Here is a 16,242-nt window from a genome sequence, read left to right on the forward strand (position 1 = left end):
AATAATTCCGTCCTTGCATTTGGACTCGGTGCTCTATTATTATCCGACCCTCGAATGATTAAATTTCCAGCGCTAAGCCTGATTAAGGTCGATAAAACTGCTTGATTATCTTGATAAAATACTGTTATTTACATATGTACCTGTATGTACCAGATTTTAGGCCGCGGATATGAATTTCCCGATCGGGGTGCAGCCGCTTTATGAGAGCGCTCAGGGTCCTGCTCACTGAGTATTTCACAGTACAGGGTGATTGCTTCGTGAGCACTCAGGTTTGCTCAGTGAGCGCTCAGAGTATGCTCAGTCAGCACTCAGGTCTTGCTCGCTGGGAATAATAGAGCCTCAGCTCTTTACCAAACCAAACCACTACCTATAATGCCGTAATATCACCACTCAAGACTCTATTGACAGGCACTCGTCGCTACAGCGAAACAAAATATAAAGCACTATCATGTTAATAATCTCTTAAGGTGGGTTTTCTAGAAATAATTTAGTCGAGAATGAAGCTATCGTTTGTGCTAGATTTGAAGTTGATCAGATTCGCACTAAGCAGATGGCGAGTGGTGGATGGAGAGAGCCTCTATATTCTCGATACGACCGCCGATTTCCTCGTTCCACCTTTCGCTAGTCATCGCCATAGTCGGGCGGACGACGGGCTCGCGAAGTCTCTTCATCTAGAGGATGTATCGAATGAGTAGGGATTTGACTAAGTCGCCCTCTTTCGCGACTCCCCATAGGAGACGTTGGATATAGTTTGCCCACTCTCCAGCTTCGGGTACAGGTCTGCCAGGGGCCCAACTGGGGGGTTTCGGGAAAGCGGGGCCCGTGGGGCCTGATCAACTCCGCGTACAATCTCTCAATATCCCTCCACTTACCATTCAACCGATTCCCACCCAGCAAGCATACTCAGTGCAGATGGTCCACGTCGAGCCCAACAGTGTTGTCGGGGTCCCGTTAAGGATTCCATTCGTTGCTATTTACGACCGACTCCCAGGACTAGGGGAACATGATATCCTTATCAACGCCAATGATTTTCTTGAAATCACCGAGAAGGTATTCTGATATATTCTGGTTTGCTATCGGCCTTACTACCCATCTTCCCCAGATGCTTCATCGACTTTCTGTATATTGTTAACTGAGATAGTTCTACATATAAAAAGAGGCATATGAATCAATAGGCAAGGTGGTACCTATAGTTTTCAGACCGGTTCTTACGACCCTGAAGCTAAAGGCCACTCTCGTGAACCTTTTTTTTTATTGTGTCAATCAAGCCGTAAGTATTCTCAACATTGATGCCTTACGTTTGTAGGTATATATGATATTGCCAACTTATTTTGTAGCCGTAAAGATGACGTTATAAGTGTTCGATTTTGAAGTGGCCGTTTACCCCATCAACATTCCCCGAATTCCTTTCTCGTGAGCTTCCGGAATGGGCATGGTTGAGGAACTTTCGAACTTCTTAAGGATATTATAAGGAAGAGGCAACTGCCATGTCGAAGTAAATTGATTTATCAGAAACTACTTGTAAGAAATGGCGGCATAAGCTAACTAAGCTGAACCAATCTTCCTTTAACAAACTACCCCTGGGTTTCCTTTTCCTATCTTCCGCTACTGAACAACCTGCTCGCTGGTTTCACCTGGTTTGCAGACAGATATCACCCGTGTTGATGACAGCGCACCCCGCGAAGCCCCAGACTTTCTTATTTAGGTGGGCTGCCTACCTAGGTACCCGTGGACAAATTGAGACCTCACACACGCGATGAACTCCGTATGAGTAGATCAGCTCCGGAGTATTGTGGAGACATGTTGATCGATTCCACTCCAGTCCGGTTGGTTGGTAAAAGTTGGGTAAAAGTTGCGTCTAAAACGTTTGTGTGGGCTTGATAGGTTGAAGCTGGAGAAATTGAGAATTATATGTTAGTGTTCCACGGTTAACACCCAGGACATTAGGATCCATAATAGTCGCGTTGTCTCCTCCACACCCTCCATTTCCCTCTGCTCAGCACCTGACTTTTACAATTCACCTGTCTATCAACTTCATCAAAGCGTTTTCATTTCTTCAGAATCTTGAAGCTGCCCAACCCTTCATCTCCTTTCCTCATCATGATGCCCCGGTTTCTTGACTTTGACCACCTGTGTGGTACTGAAATTACACTCGACCAGCCTTCCCTTTCGCCCCCTCGCACGTTCGTCCTCGACGAAAAGATATCCGAAGACTACCAAACGATGACTCAGCGGATATATGATCAAGGGTTGGGGCCTCCGTTTGCCGTCATTAAGTTTTCTTGTCACAACCTTCTGGACCCTGGTCAGCAGGGCTTCATGCGTATCTACTTGCAGATACCTATTGATGGTACCTTTTCTGGCGCTCCGGAAGTCCGAGCCCAGCAGGCCATCAGCCAGCGCACCCACACGGAGCTCAAAGCGCTTGCGACTCTAGATCGCGAAAACTGTACGGCAGTACCGAAATTGCTTGGCTACGGGGAAGGGTTGCAAGGCACTGAAGAATTCGTGCCTGGTGGCTACATCAACTACGTTGCGTGGGCACGGGTAACTGGTGAACCCGTAGACTACTATTCTTTCTGGAAACGCGACTTTGAATACCGCCGGCAACTGCGTTACGCCTTTTGTACCGCCTATGAGTAAGATCATAACCCCTATACGTCCACCCCTTAAAGAACTACCTATACTAATACAACGAAGAGAACTCAGTAGGTGTTCTTGGCAACCTAGACTTACCCCTCCGAGCAAGCTCGTCTACGATGATGTCACCAAGACTATGTAGGTAGTTCTGGCATTTCATTCACCTTACCAATCTATGAATGCCGATGGCGATGAGCTAATTGCTTTTAGGCACATTTCCGGATTCCGAGGAGCCTATCCAATGGACACTGAGCCATTCTCAGACGAGACCTACGCGTTATGGGGATTGGCAAAGCCATCTGACAGGCTGGATTGGTATCTTGATAGTTCTGACTGGACCTGGTAACCAATGTGGATCTCCGTACATCTCTGAGCGATGCTTTTGACAGTGGAAATGGCCTTTGGCATATGGGATTGTATTTTTGAGTTGTTCATGATGCCTAGCTACCCCAGTATGCATGTATTTGTCACTGGACTAGTGCTTTTAATGAGACGATTGTAGTACCTTTCCGCTACTGGTAACCCTTTATACTGTTGATCAACGTAAAACACCTTCAGATTATTCAGCATAAAGCTATTCACTGGACTACTTGGTCATTCAGGTCCGAATACAGATATCAGATGAGCAAGAAAGTTTATCAGGGTATAGCAACAACCCAGGGCACAGTCTGGTTGTTAACAGGATTGGCAGCACTTGCTAGAGTGCAGACATAAAACATGCATTGCTTCATTGATACCTGGGGAAAGGTGAGATGAGTCGATTGGGGGTTAGGGACTGTTGGTGTATAGTAGGAGGAGGAGGATATGGGAGGGGAATACCACACTTCCCAAGCCCGGCTAGGGGACTGAAATTGTCGTAGGAAGATGGTGTGGTTATAAGTGCTGATGAAGCCATATTCATAGCCTAGGCTCTGCATATCCCGAACTGGTTGGGCAATCTTTTGTCGCAGGTCACATAAACGGCGAACGGCCAAATGGAGGTCATGTTTGATGACCCAAGGCGTCTTTAATTCCCCAACCAGCTTGATATTGGTATTTCCACCCACATCTTGCAAACCGACAACGTCGGGGATGTTTTCGTAATTACTTCCGGAGCTTTTGAAGTTGGCGAAGTAGAGGTTGATTGACTTGGCCTCAAGGACCGCCCCAAATGCTTGGCCAATGGCTTGTTGGAAACGGCCCTGAAGGCCATGCTCATCCCCGATATGTACACGATCGGCCTCGGTAGTATGTGGGCCATTGGCATAAGGTGATGTCCTTGACCTTGCCCAGTTTTGGTTTGTGTGCACGCTCTCAACAGATCGTAGGAAATTGCTCCATGGGATAAGGGTCCCCTCAAAGGACACACTCTGGAGTGCGCTTGAAACCGTGTGATAGGGCCCGATTTGGAGGGATGGAAGCGGACTTTCTACAATCTGCTTTGCTCGGATTGTGGATGTCATTGTGGTAACCTGGGATCTAATAAAGTATTTCGTTAGTGTAATTCTCTGAATGATATACGTATCGATGTTTATAACAAAATGTGTCTTACTATATAGCTCTGATGTGAGGATTCTCAGTTCGTGGGTTGAATAGGACGCATACGAGGACTGAACGCAACAGCAAAGCGCCAATTAGCCAAATCAAGCTTGGTGTATGAAATTTCGGACGCTGTCTTTGACTATGAGGGGAATGTGGTTGGTGCTCGAAGGGAAAGGAAAGATTAGAAGGCTGCTGAGTCGCTTGTCATATGAAATTTAGCTATTGATACAGCTGAGACAATTTGACACTGAGTTAAATAAAGTGGTGGCCTCACAAGAACATGATCTCTTCATAACATTGTTTCTCAACCACTGGCGAAGACCCTCACCTTGGCCACTCTCATTCATTTTATTTTGCCTTTCTGCCATTCTTCTTGTTCGACCTTCAGCTCCTCGTCCACCTTCGTCCATCATCCTGTCACCCATTCCCACGCCCATCTCACGTACCCAGAAGTCAAGTATGTCTTCAGGATAGTAGTACGATATCACACCCGTCCATCACTTCTTCATCTGAAGCAAATACTGACAATCCTAACAGCTACGACCCGGGTCCTGGCTATCAGGAGGTTGCTCCCCCGGCATCTCACCCTAAAACAGTCCTCAGTGCCAATGAATGCCCTCCAGGTCCGTGAGCTGTGCACATCAAGAAGGCTCCATAAGCCAGGGCTAGAAAAGGCCGCCGGCTCAAGACCGAGTTTCTGCGCGTGCTGGACACCAAAACACGGCTCCGCGAACCGATACTTCGTCCAACGCACATCCGATCATTCTGCTAGACAGCACTCCGAATGCATGAGATGATCGGGAACAATGTCTCGAACGTTGAATCTGCAATGATTCAGGTTGTGGGTCGCGTGCAGGAGACCGGTGCAGGAGACCGAGTGCAGGTCTTGTCTGCAGGACCATGGTCCCTGGGCCCAATGTGTTGTGCTCGACGGACCCTTTGGTCGTCTCTGGCTGCACAAATTATCATTGGAGTGGGAACGACGGCCGTTGCACCTAGTTTGGGAGTGGATCATCTGGACGGACCCCGGAGGGATACCGTCCCCTCCCTCCTCCTGGTCCCCAGCAGCACCCTCCCCGATCTGCTGCTGCCGGTCCCGAGCAACCTTCATCCGATTGATAAGGTAAGGATGACTCATTACTACAAACCTTATCCAATACTTACTAAGACTATATAGTTTCGGACCCCAAAGATGTCAGCACTTTCTGTTCACTTCGATACCATTTCGGAAACGCCCATGTTGACCACTATGTCGCGGCATTCAGATATGTCCGATGACGCGGACTCCCCCGACGCCAAGTGCTTCTAAGAACTACCCGATGACACATATGAAGCCATCGGGTCGGAGGCCCGCGCTATCCGGAAGATCATAAGAGAGCAGCAGAACCTTCCCATCAAGGTGATGAAATACCTGTGTTTCATAAACGTCCCACTAAATATTACGGAAGAGGTTTCTTTGAGCTCCGCTCGACATATGTTCAGTTACGACACTCGATCTATGATCATAAAGCTCGTGACTGGGGCCCATGACGCAGCTTCACGCGGCCTGCTTTATGAAGTGCGAGATATGGTACACGATATGGGACTGCATAGGTCGATTCACCCGGTAGGGTCTAAACGAGTCCGAGGTGTGTCTTCTTTAAAGGAGACCGACTAGTCGTGGGTCCCTACGCAACATGTTCTAGGTCGCGATGCAAAATGGCCGACCGTTGTGGTCGAAGTTAGAGTCTCTGAGTCCTATCGAAAGTTGAAGGCAGATGCAGAATGGTGGCTCACGAACTCTAAGGGCGATGTGAATCTTGTAATCATCGTGTCTATCAATCGAACGACACCTAGTATCAAGTTTGAGGCTGTTTCTTTGGACATCAGCTCCTTACGACACCAGCGGCCCCGCTATGTCCCAACTATACGGCAGTCCATTACGACATCCCGCCGCGGCGCACAGATTACCACCAGCCCAGCAGTAGCCTTGACAATCGAGTTTGAGGAATTGTGTTGTTGCCAACCAGTCCCGCGCGAGCATGACATTGAAATCTCACCTGATCAGTTGGCAGATATCTCAAGCGAGGTCTGGATGGAGCAAAGTCTATAAGTTATTCTTACAAACCTCCTCTTTACAAAGTCCTGTATGAGATAATCGGTAAGCTTTCGTACAGCTGAACAAAGGTCTTATTGCGAGTATACTCTCGGCTCCAAGCAACTATTCTTTTGTAGACAGCTCGGTAACGTAACGTATCTAAGTACGTGAACTGGAGATTGGACTGCTCCGGGATATTTAGTAAGCTGTATACGAGAGGCTGTTTGGAGCCTTCTTCTTCTTATCAAGAATCTACCTATCATTTTTTCTTCCTTTCGAACTTCCAGACAAAGGTTCTCGTATAATTTTTTAACCTTGCTTCCTTTCTGTGGAATTCTTCGCTGGATCGATTCGCATTCCACTTTCGATGCCAATCCACTCCCCCCATTTCAATATATCAGCCCAAACTTCTGGATGGGAATGGTCGAGATCGGCGAACATCAGATAGTCGTAGTTACCTTGTTCATCACTCACGTCCCTCGCCCAGTCTTTCTTCTGTCCCAGTGCCTTCTATATTGCATGCTGCTGGCTCGCATCGTCCCAGTCCAGACCAGCAAAGTATTGCCGATGATACTTCATAGAGCTGTACTTTTCACCACGTCCCAGAAAATCGAACCCGACCCAACCAGCGATGGTCAGAGGTCGATATATCTCAGTGTTCCGATCTACAAGGTTATTTACCTTCATATGCACTCTCGTCTTCCCTCTGTTACCAGAGAAATGATCACCTTCCGGGTCCACTTTTACGACTGTAAACTTCTCGGTCGAATCCGCCCCAGCGTTCTGGTTCAGAACAGTATCCCAGTAAATGCCAGTGTTCATTTATGTCCTGTGCGGCCTGTACCAAGCTTTGGAGGTCTTCCTTTGAACCCCATCGAGTCGCTCTGGTGCCCTTCTAGTCGAATTCCCCAAAATCATACAGATCGTAGATATCATACCTAATTCCAGATGGGTTCATCCCCTTGCATCCAGGGGGAATCTAGATTTTATCGACTTTAATGTCTTTTAGATTGGGGAATGGTTTGCGGAGGCGCTGCCACTGGCGTTGGTCGGCTGGCACGTGCCATTCAAAGCCCTGTATCATGAGTGTGTGTGTTCGGGGGAAGACTACCACGACTGCTTCTCCTACTCAACATCGAGATTGTTAGTTCATAGCAAAAAGTGCATGGAGATAAGGGATTTGGGAACCTTTCATCTCTCGCCACTTTTGGACCCTTCTCCGGATCTTGAAACAGAAGTTTAGGAACGACAGCATTTATTCGAGGTCTGTGATTTTGGACCAGTTCAGGTCTTAGTACTGTAGAGGGGAGGAATAGCAGCATTTTGCAATGCTCAAATATATTATATCCTCAAAAAGCCAGGGCTGGGTGGACTAACGAGTGATACTGACATAGCCTGCTGTGCGGGATACATTAGCTAGTAACATTTCAAGATTCAAAGAACTGCTCGCTGGGCAACATGCTCTGGTTCTGGAAAATAAAAGAAATTCTTGAATTAACATCCATCTTCCTATTGTTATGGACGAATTTTTCATATGTTTGCCTCTTCGGGATTATTTGTCAGGCCATCGCGGCTGCACTGTGTCAAGATCCATAGCGTCTACAGCGATCGTGGGAACCAAGGACGTAGCCAATCACACCACTTGCCACAATAACTAAGGAAACTGGGTTCCTCGGGTTTATTATTCATGGACAGGCAGCTAGCCTGGTAACATGACTAATGGAAGCGCCCAATGTGGAAATGCCTCAAAATGGCGGGCTTGGCTGGTGACATATTAATATACGTCCACAGTGGAGATGTGGCTTGTGCACGGAACACCATTGCGGCTAAGCGACCTATGTCATACTACTTTATGCTATTCCTAAATTGACGGTCCTAGAGATCTTCTATATTGACAAAGCTGTGATAGAATTTCCATGTCTCACTTCTCAATCTCCTCCATCATCCGCTTTGCGTCCTTTGCCGCCGTTCTCACTTCGTCTCCAATCTCAGCTTCTATTGTAACTAACTCCCCAAACCTTTCCTTCCAAAGCTGCCACCTCTCCTTGGAAAACCCATGTTGACCTTTCCAGAGCGGGCCTCCTTTCCCAAGAGCGCCATCAAACTTTTCATTCCACTGATAGATATCTGCCCCGAGAATACTGATCCACGCAGCAGCAGCAGGAATCAATGCTTCTAGGTTCCCCGCAGAGGATTGGTTTGCTGGTGTTTCCAGCGCCTCGCGCAGAGTAATCAATGCAAACCAGGAGTATGCAAAGACAGGTTCTTGCGTTGTCATCAAACGTGCGGTGAATTTGTCCCGGTTTATAATTCGCGCGATTTCGTTTTGACGAGACTCAGAAGGTCCAGTGGGTACGCTTGCATTCCATTCGTCGCGGACTTGCCAGCCAAGCATAGGTAAGTCTTTCCAGACCTGCATATCGTAGAGCACAATGGGGTCTCCGTTTGATGCTTTCGCGTCCGGGAGTTTTGACAATTGGACTAGCATATTGATGAGTTTATCATGTTGCTCGGGAAATTCGTATGCACACGTGAATATCAAGCTCCATAGGCTACTAATTCTTCTCTCTGGGTCCGAGTCTGCCAATGAGATTGAAGCCAAATATTCAGCGGCTTTCTGTGCAGAGACCTTGTCGCTGAACAGGTCGTGCAGAATAGCAAATCGAGGTGCAAAAATGTCATCTGGAATGGCAACCATTTTGGGAGATGGTTGATCGGGAATTGATTTTGGTATATGATAAAAAGGCAGTGTTGTAATTTTCTAGACTTGAGTTTCAGGGATTTGTTGCCTCTTATCACTCAGCGTGAAACTTGGTCATATCGCTCATTCAATAGTGGCCTCGTGGCCTTTATCTGTCGATCTTATTGGTTCTGATTTCCAAGGTTGCATAGCTTCACCTAGAATTTTAGTAGGTTGATAGTCCTGGGCGCGCTAAGCCAGGGTCCTACGGCAGGGGTTTAAGGCCATCACAACATGCAATTCTGAAATGTCTTTGTTGTTACCAGGAAGTCAATTTACTCGTCAGCTCTTCTTGGCTTGTTTTTGTTATTGTAACTGCTGTGGCTTAAAGACAAGAGTTTGAAAAAGGGTGCAAAGAAAGACGTTTACGAAACTCCGAGAATATACCGAAAAAGTATAGATGTGAGAGGGTTATCATACCTTCTTGCCTCCGAAGTCTTTAGTACTCGTATATTTAGTTATAGGCTTTTCTTCCTCCTGATTTCATCTATAGCCTTTCAAGGTTGCTTTGGATCCAATTTAGATACCTCCATAGGCCAGATAGTATAACCAAAGTCGATTGTATCATGAATTATACCAATCCTTTCCTTCTAGGCAATAGTCTAAAGTTTACCTATAAGTATAAATCATGTAGTTCCAAGGTTGATATTAAGATGGAAGTATAGATAATAGGCCCCAATGGCCGCAAATATCCACCTTGACATGTCAGACTACGTGTCCACTGTGACGTAGCGAGGTGTGGCTGTGACAATCTTTCAGCGTGGGTCTGATATTGCAGTTTTTTTATTATTGTAGTAATACTGATATTCAATATTCTATGCGATCCTCGAATAAATCCAATACTTAGAAGTAGTATCCAGAGCTTGAAATGCGACGGCTATCACATCACTCTACGGTTCCTCATCCCGCCTATTTCCGGCACCGGAGTGTCCAACCACAACTAGCATGACCAACTAGAATGACGTCTAATGACCAACCTCAACCTCAATTGGGAATTGATAATTAGAGACCACAATTAACAATTGAATATCTAAAAATGAATTCTGAATAGAACGCTGGTTGACCGGGCGATCGGAGGTTAGTGGCTGCCGAGCGACTCCCGCATTGGCCGCGAAAAGTTTTCGGGTTCGGCCCCATCCCTTTCAAATCCTTTCTTCTTCTCTTCCACTCCCCAAAGGCTTCAATTCTTCCACCCTCTCCTCTCTTAACGTTTTTCTTTGCGTTATTTCACATCCATCAAAATGGCCGCCCCTATCGCCCCCAAGGAGGAGATGAGTGCTCTCAACCTCGTAAGTCTTGATTGAACCTTGAGAACCTCCATACTTTGAAACTGACTCGTGACTTCGCAGTACTCTCGCTTCGCCTTCGCTGGTGCCATGTGCTGCGCCATCACCCACGGTGCTGCCACTCCTCTCGATGTGTAAGTCTCTTAAAACCATCGCCAGCGCGCGATCAAGAACTTCCGCTCATATCCGATCCTCCACAGCGTCAAGACCCGTATCCAGCTTGACCCCGTCACCTACAACCGCGGTATGCTCGGTGGTTTCCGCCAGGTCATCCAGAACGAGGGTGCTGGCGCTCTCCTGACTGGTTTCGGTCCTACCGCCGCCGGTTACTTCCTCCAGGGTGCCTTCAAGTTCGGTGGATACGAGTTCTTCAAGCAGCAGTCCATCAACGCCCTTGGCTACGAGACTGCCAAGAACAACCGCACCGCTGTCTACCTCGCCTCCGCCGGTGCCGCTGAGTTCATTGCCGATATCGCCCTGTGCCCTCTTGAGGCCACCCGTATCCGTCTTGTCTCCCAGCCCACCTTCGCCAGCGGTCTCCTCCCTGCCATGACCCGCATCTTGAAGGAGGAGGGCATTGGTGCCTTCTACTCTGGATTCGGACCCATCCTGTTCAAGCAGTAAGTTTTTCCAATCTGGTATAAGTTTAGTATCATTCCCACTAACTCAAGTTAAGGGTCCCCTACACCATGGCCAAGTTCGTCGTCTTCGAGAAGGTCTCCGAGGCCATCCTCTCCAAGGTCAACAAGGAGACTCTCTCCGACTCCGGCAAGACCGGTATCAACCTCGGCTCCGGTCTCATCGCCGGTCTTGCCGCCGCCATCATCTCCCAGCCCGCCGACACCATGCTCTCCAAGATCAACAAGACCCAGGGTGCTCCTGGTGAGGGTACCGTCACCCGTCTGATCAAGATCGCTAAGGAGCTCGGTATCCGTGGCTCTTACGGTGGTATCGGTGCCCGTCTCTTCATGGTCGGCTCCATCACCGCCGGTCAGTTCGCCATCTACGGTGACATCAAGCGCATGCTCGGTGCCACTGGCGGTGTTGAGATCGGTAAATAAATGACTCGAGTCTAATATGCTCGGGAGGATTATAGAGACTACCCTTAGAATTCTTTTTGTTTTACGCCTTGTCCATCCCCCACACACGATGTACAATATTTTGTCTCAGTTTCCTTTCAAGAACAAGCTCGCTTTTTTGTCATTTCACAATTATTTCCATTTCTTTCGTAAAGTAACAGTTTGAGCGATGATGGTTGGAATCTGCGCGACCAGCAATGAGACAGGATCTAATAATAGACCTAATTAGTCATACATATCAGCATCGGAGTGTGTTTCCTTGTTAACCTGGGGAGGGTGGAGCGTCTAGACGTCTAGAGCAAATAACCCGGGGTAGACAGAAAGGGAGAGCAAAGAAAAAGCCATATCACGGCTATAAACGAACGGTAGGCCTTTACGATAAAAAGAGGAGGTCCTGTGGTAGGCGGCGCCTTTGTCGCCTGTGACAGCGCCATGTCGCCAGCTTGGCCACAATCCCATTCCCCAAAGAATCCAGGTAGACATACTTCAATTGATGTTCACGGGACAAACACAGGTATGAAAATTATCTTGCACTACTCCAAACGGCCACTAAAAAGCAATATCCCTGACAGAGAATCCATCCACCCCAAGGCCATCCTCCTTCTCTACCACAAAGGAATGATATCCGGTATAATACGCATATCCCTCGACGCGGACGCGAACACTCTGCTGGTCTCCTCCACTTGTGCCAGCATCATCAAAGACAGATCCAACAAACCCAGAAAGACCTCTATATGTACGAGTCACTAGAGAGTTATAGATCCTCTTCTCACCCCCAGACAGAGATCCTTTGGCATGTGCGAGAGCCACCCGCGCAGCAACACAGCTTCCAGTAGGAGATCGGTCAATCTGCTGGTTTGCAAAGAAACAGAGCCCTGTCTCCTCGCTACTAACATCGAGCTGCGCACGAGCAGCTGCCGTCCCTTCCGAGGCACTAACATGCCCCAGTCGGGTATCCGTGATCATAATACCGTACAAGAACCCTTCCTCGGCAGTTCGAATATCCTGAGTGAGATACTGCAAATCTGGATTTGTAACCACCGCCTCCTTGAGCAACTTCGTCGCACGATCCATATCCTGCAACTTGGCCTCACCAAGACCACTAGGGAATCCCAATTCCTCGGCACTAATCATACAATAGTACGCACCCCCATAAGCAAAGTCCGTCGTAACAGCAGTCTTGCCACGAAGCTCAGCCCAACGATATTTCTCAGGCACAGGGACCTGCAAGGAGATAGCCGTAGCAAACGACGGCACCGACACGAACGAAACAGGCCGCGACGCATCCGACTTCCCACACACCAGGGTAGGAACAGTAATCTCGACCACCCCGCAGGGTACATGCAGGTTAAGGGTCGTTGTCTGGGACACGGAATCGTATTTTAATTCCTTGCGATGAGGAAACACCTTCTCGTCAACATCGACGAGGAACCGACCCAGCGCGATCGTCGCATGTCCGCACATAGTCGAGAACCCTTCATTGTGCATGAACAGAACGCCCATATGGGCTTTTCCCGAGCTTACGAGCTCGGTTTCTGGGCGTAAGATCGCGCCGTACATGTCGTAGTGGCCGCGCGGTTCAAGCATGAGAACGCGGCGGAATTCGTCGAACTGCGCTTTTGCTTGCGCTCGTTGTTCAAGGAGTGTACCCGTTAAATGTGGGATACCGTTCCAAATAATTCGTGTCGGCTCGCCTGCCGTGTGCATTTCGACACAAGTTATCGGTCTGATGGGGCCTGGTGATTGGAGGGGTTGTGGGATTTCCATGTTGTGGGGGTGGGAGGGGATTTTGGAATTCGGGTTGTTTAAAAGCAAAATTACTGTTCTGGTCAATGCGGATTAACACTGGTTTTATATGGATGGCCCCTCGAGGTCGGAATGCGGCCCCGAGAGTTCTGGATACCGCTTATCCTTCGCCCGAACAGTCAGGTGGTGTGAGTGCTTGTCAAACTAAGGGCGTGCCCAGACTACCAACCGTTCTTTACTCGTGTACTTCCCTTTTTTTATAAGTGCTTTATTGCTGCATTTGTCGTATGTTTACTTGGGTTACTTATTATACACATGGGCTTCTGTTTGTTTCTTGAAATGTTGGATGCTTGGGCCGTTCTACCCAAATAGTACATCTGTATCAATCACTAGCCAGGTCATAGATAAGTAGTATCTTCTTCTTGTCCATTCTGGCACGTTAATATAATGAAAGATACAAGTAAATAGGATTAGACTTGAAAGCAGCTTACTATTAAGATTGCTGTTTCCCTGTTATGTTGTTCGGTTGGAATGCCCTGTGACAACGGACACGGTTCGACTATGCTGCAGTGATAACGAGAGAAATAGGGCTAAGCAAACTTTCGCGTCGGGAATATCACTATACTGAACAAATAAAGTTATCTATCCATCCACTGTAATGTTTCTGAAAACTAATATATTTCTGGATTGGTCGAGGGCTATCCAAAGGTACAGAATAGTTTGTTTAACGAGCAGGGCTCAACGACCGAGTGCTGATATCGCATTCAAACTTCTCCGTCTCGGTCACTTCATTGTCATCCTGTGCACGCTTTGGGGACTGGTGCAGGGGCTAAAGCGCTCATCGAATTCCAGCGGGGCTATTGGCTGAGGTACATAACTTTTTCATGTCTTGATAAACGGGATTGGCAACGTTATAAGAGGTATATCCTGACCAATCTATGTAGATCCATCCTTTTTATGCCTCTGGGAAAATCAAAGATATCTTCATGATCCTTAATGTGCTAGGATGGTTCTTTGTGGACTCTGCCTTCTACCCCAATTGCCATTCGGAAGAATCGGCGGTTATTGTATCTGGAGTAGTGGATGAGGGCCAATAAGCCTCTCTCTTTCAATAACACATCACGCCTGGCGACAACTATAGGTATGAATCCACAAATATAACTCTCACCATCATTGTTAGCTACAGTAATCCCATTTGCGTATGGAACTCTAACAGCTAATGGTATGCCAAAGGCGCTCCGAAGACATTTTTGGCAATAATAGTCCATCTTACAATATGATTTTCGGAAGTTCTACAATAACGGAACATATATCGACCCCCCACGCCACTCGGTGGTGCAATACCAAACTTTCAGTATATTCCATATATCTGAACACGATGAAGACACCCACCTCATTTCCCATGATTCAATTTTGTTCTTGCTCTTGGTAACTCAACAATCACTCCCAAAAACTAAGAACGCCACTCAGCCACACCACCCTCCGATGTAGTTCAACACCATTTCGACATCTCGGCCAACAATGGAGCAAAAGAAAGCCAGGAAAAAGCCAGGAAACCAAAAAAATTGACCGACGCAGGGATCGAACCTGCAATCTCTTGATTCGTAGTCAAGCGCCTTGCCATTGGGCCAGCCGGCCAGTTGTTGTGAGAATATGGGTAAATGTGCATCATAAGTGGAGGCAAACTTTTAGGGCAAGGCCCACTTATATGTCCGCATTGGGATTTTTGGGTCCTTTGCAACGGCCATTATTCCACTAATTGTGGGTATATACATGCTTTGGGAAATTGCAATTATGCACTTAGTCACTGTAATAAATTCAAGACGTATGCATGCTTGGGCATATTAATATAATGTTAGTTGTCCGCGGATCGGCTCACAATCTGCATATATATATATGCACCGTACCATGATTAAGCTTAATGGCAGGGGCCTGGAGTCCTAGGATAGCTCGAGTGGGAAGATGACCACCTCCTTAAACTTAATATAGCCACGCTCCTAGTAATAAATAGTCTAATCAGCGAAAGACGTCTCGTCGACGAACATATCGTGAAAGCGGCCTTCTATTGAAATGCCTTGATATACGTGGACACGAGACTATATCTATTAGGCTTATACCGAGTAAAAATTGTACATACAGTACATTCTGTTTCACTCTATGTCTTTTAGATATCTTACGAGAAACAAATAGGTTTATTTCAACAAAGACACCATCCTATATAATCCTACGGTGTAACGGTCTGATAGGCGATATACCACCATTACTTTCACGACCGTATGGAGCCAGCTCCTCTGTGCATCTAATGCCAGCCAGTTATAATATAAGTCTCATCGAACGAAGAAGCATAAAGGTCAGGACTTTCATCTCATCTCACCCATAGTGTATATATATATATAATAGCCCCTACATTCATTCATCAATACACTTCAAGGTCCATTTTCCAGACCTTACGGTACCTGAAGGTAATGCCTATAGATTACCGACCTATGCAATTAGCGCATTATTTACTTTGGAGGTGGAAAGGGCAAAAAGAAAGTACACCGTGCGAATCGAGATACATTCATACACAGAAAAGGCAAAAAATGCTCACACTCGGAGTCGAACCGAGGATCTCATCATTACTAGTGATGCGCTTTACCACTAAGCCATGCGAGCTTTGATTGGTTGAATTTGTCCATGATTGCTTTATGAAGGAAAGTAAAAGGCGACCTTAATTCGTATTCGAAGTTGGCCCATATCCTCGGAAAAGAAAGTGGTCTACAATAACTGAACGATATTGGATTATCATTTTCTGAAATTCGTTCTGATTAACCACTGACCAATAAAACCCAGGTGGAGGTGATCCACATTAACGTTTTGAGATCTACGTACTGTGGTGTAAGTCGGGGTGACGGTGAAAAGGCCACGATTATGCGTGGTCTTCCAAGGGAAAATCGTGGTCTTTTCACCGAGGGCTCGTGATAGATCACCGCATACAGCACTGACCAAATCTACTTTAGCACCATTACCAGAATAAACAGGTATTGTAGTGGTGGATCCTGTGACTAGAGTGCATTGTCAGGCATCCCGTGCGAATACTGCATTGAGACCGGATATATTGATGCCCCGGCCACCAAATCATCCGTCAGATATGCGCCTCCAGACCCCGTAAAT

The 16,242-nt window shown here is 47.1% G+C and overlaps 8 protein-coding genes across 8 annotated transcripts; 4 read left to right on the forward strand and 4 right to left on the reverse strand.

Annotated features, from left to right (window-relative positions):
• Positions 1–2,100: 2,100 nt before the first annotated feature.
• On the forward strand, positions 2,101–2,986 carry N7447_003441 (uncharacterized protein; the record flags this gene model as incomplete). The annotated part of the gene is made up of 3 exons (XM_057227716.1): positions 2,101–2,639; positions 2,701–2,778; positions 2,851–2,986. 3 exons carry the CDS (start codon positions 2,101–2,103, stop codon positions 2,984–2,986), a joined length of 753 nt encoding a protein of 250 aa, XP_057087057.1.
• Positions 2,987–3,278: 292 nt separating this feature from the next.
• Positions 3,279–4,082, reverse strand: N7447_003442 (uncharacterized protein; the record flags this gene model as incomplete). The annotated part of the gene is made up of 1 exon (XM_057227717.1): positions 3,279–4,082. The coding sequence occupies one exon, from the start codon at positions 4,080–4,082 to the stop codon at positions 3,279–3,281; it is 804 nt and encodes a 267-aa protein (XP_057087058.1).
• Positions 4,083–4,945: 863 nt separating this feature from the next.
• On the forward strand, positions 4,946–5,470 carry N7447_003443 (uncharacterized protein; the record flags this gene model as incomplete). The annotated part of the gene is made up of 2 exons (XM_057227718.1): positions 4,946–5,284; positions 5,339–5,470. The coding sequence occupies 2 exons, from the start codon at positions 4,946–4,948 to the stop codon at positions 5,468–5,470; spliced, it is 471 nt and encodes a 156-aa protein (XP_057087059.1).
• A 93-nt stretch (positions 5,471–5,563) lies between these two features.
• Positions 5,564–6,253, forward strand: N7447_003444 (uncharacterized protein; the record flags this gene model as incomplete). Its single annotated transcript, XM_057227719.1, has 2 exons — positions 5,564–5,789; positions 5,847–6,253. 2 exons carry the CDS (start codon positions 5,564–5,566, stop codon positions 6,251–6,253), a joined length of 633 nt encoding a protein of 210 aa, XP_057087060.1.
• Positions 6,254–6,748: 495 nt separating this feature from the next.
• Positions 6,749–7,060, reverse strand: N7447_003445 (Glycoside hydrolase superfamily; the record flags this gene model as incomplete). The annotated part of the gene is made up of 1 exon (XM_057227720.1): positions 6,749–7,060. The coding sequence occupies one exon, from the start codon at positions 7,058–7,060 to the stop codon at positions 6,749–6,751; it is 312 nt and encodes a 103-aa protein (XP_057087061.1).
• A 1,099-nt stretch (positions 7,061–8,159) lies between these two features.
• Positions 8,160–8,936, reverse strand: N7447_003446 (DUF3632 domain-containing protein; the record flags this gene model as incomplete). Its single annotated transcript, XM_057227721.1, has 1 exon — positions 8,160–8,936. One exon carries the CDS (start codon positions 8,934–8,936, stop codon positions 8,160–8,162), a length of 777 nt encoding a protein of 258 aa, XP_057087062.1.
• Positions 8,937–10,219: 1,283 nt separating this feature from the next.
• On the forward strand, positions 10,220–11,325 carry N7447_003447 (putative mitochondrial phosphate carrier protein (Mir1); the record flags this gene model as incomplete). The annotated part of the gene is made up of 4 exons (XM_057227722.1): positions 10,220–10,267; positions 10,328–10,398; positions 10,465–10,884; positions 10,941–11,325. The coding sequence occupies 4 exons, from the start codon at positions 10,220–10,222 to the stop codon at positions 11,323–11,325; spliced, it is 924 nt and encodes a 307-aa protein (XP_057087063.1).
• A 567-nt stretch (positions 11,326–11,892) lies between these two features.
• Positions 11,893–13,110, reverse strand: N7447_003448 (putative proline racemase; the record flags this gene model as incomplete). The annotated part of the gene is made up of 1 exon (XM_057227723.1): positions 11,893–13,110. One exon carries the CDS (start codon positions 13,108–13,110, stop codon positions 11,893–11,895), a length of 1,218 nt encoding a protein of 405 aa, XP_057087064.1.
• Positions 13,111–16,242: the final 3,132 nt, after the last annotated feature.

The sequence above is a fragment of the Penicillium robsamsonii genome (genome assembly GCF_028829455.1).
Source record: "Penicillium robsamsonii strain IBT 29466 chromosome Unknown utg000002l_segment0_segment0, whole genome shotgun sequence".
NCBI classification, from domain to species: domain Eukaryota; kingdom Fungi; phylum Ascomycota; class Eurotiomycetes; order Eurotiales; family Aspergillaceae; genus Penicillium; species Penicillium robsamsonii.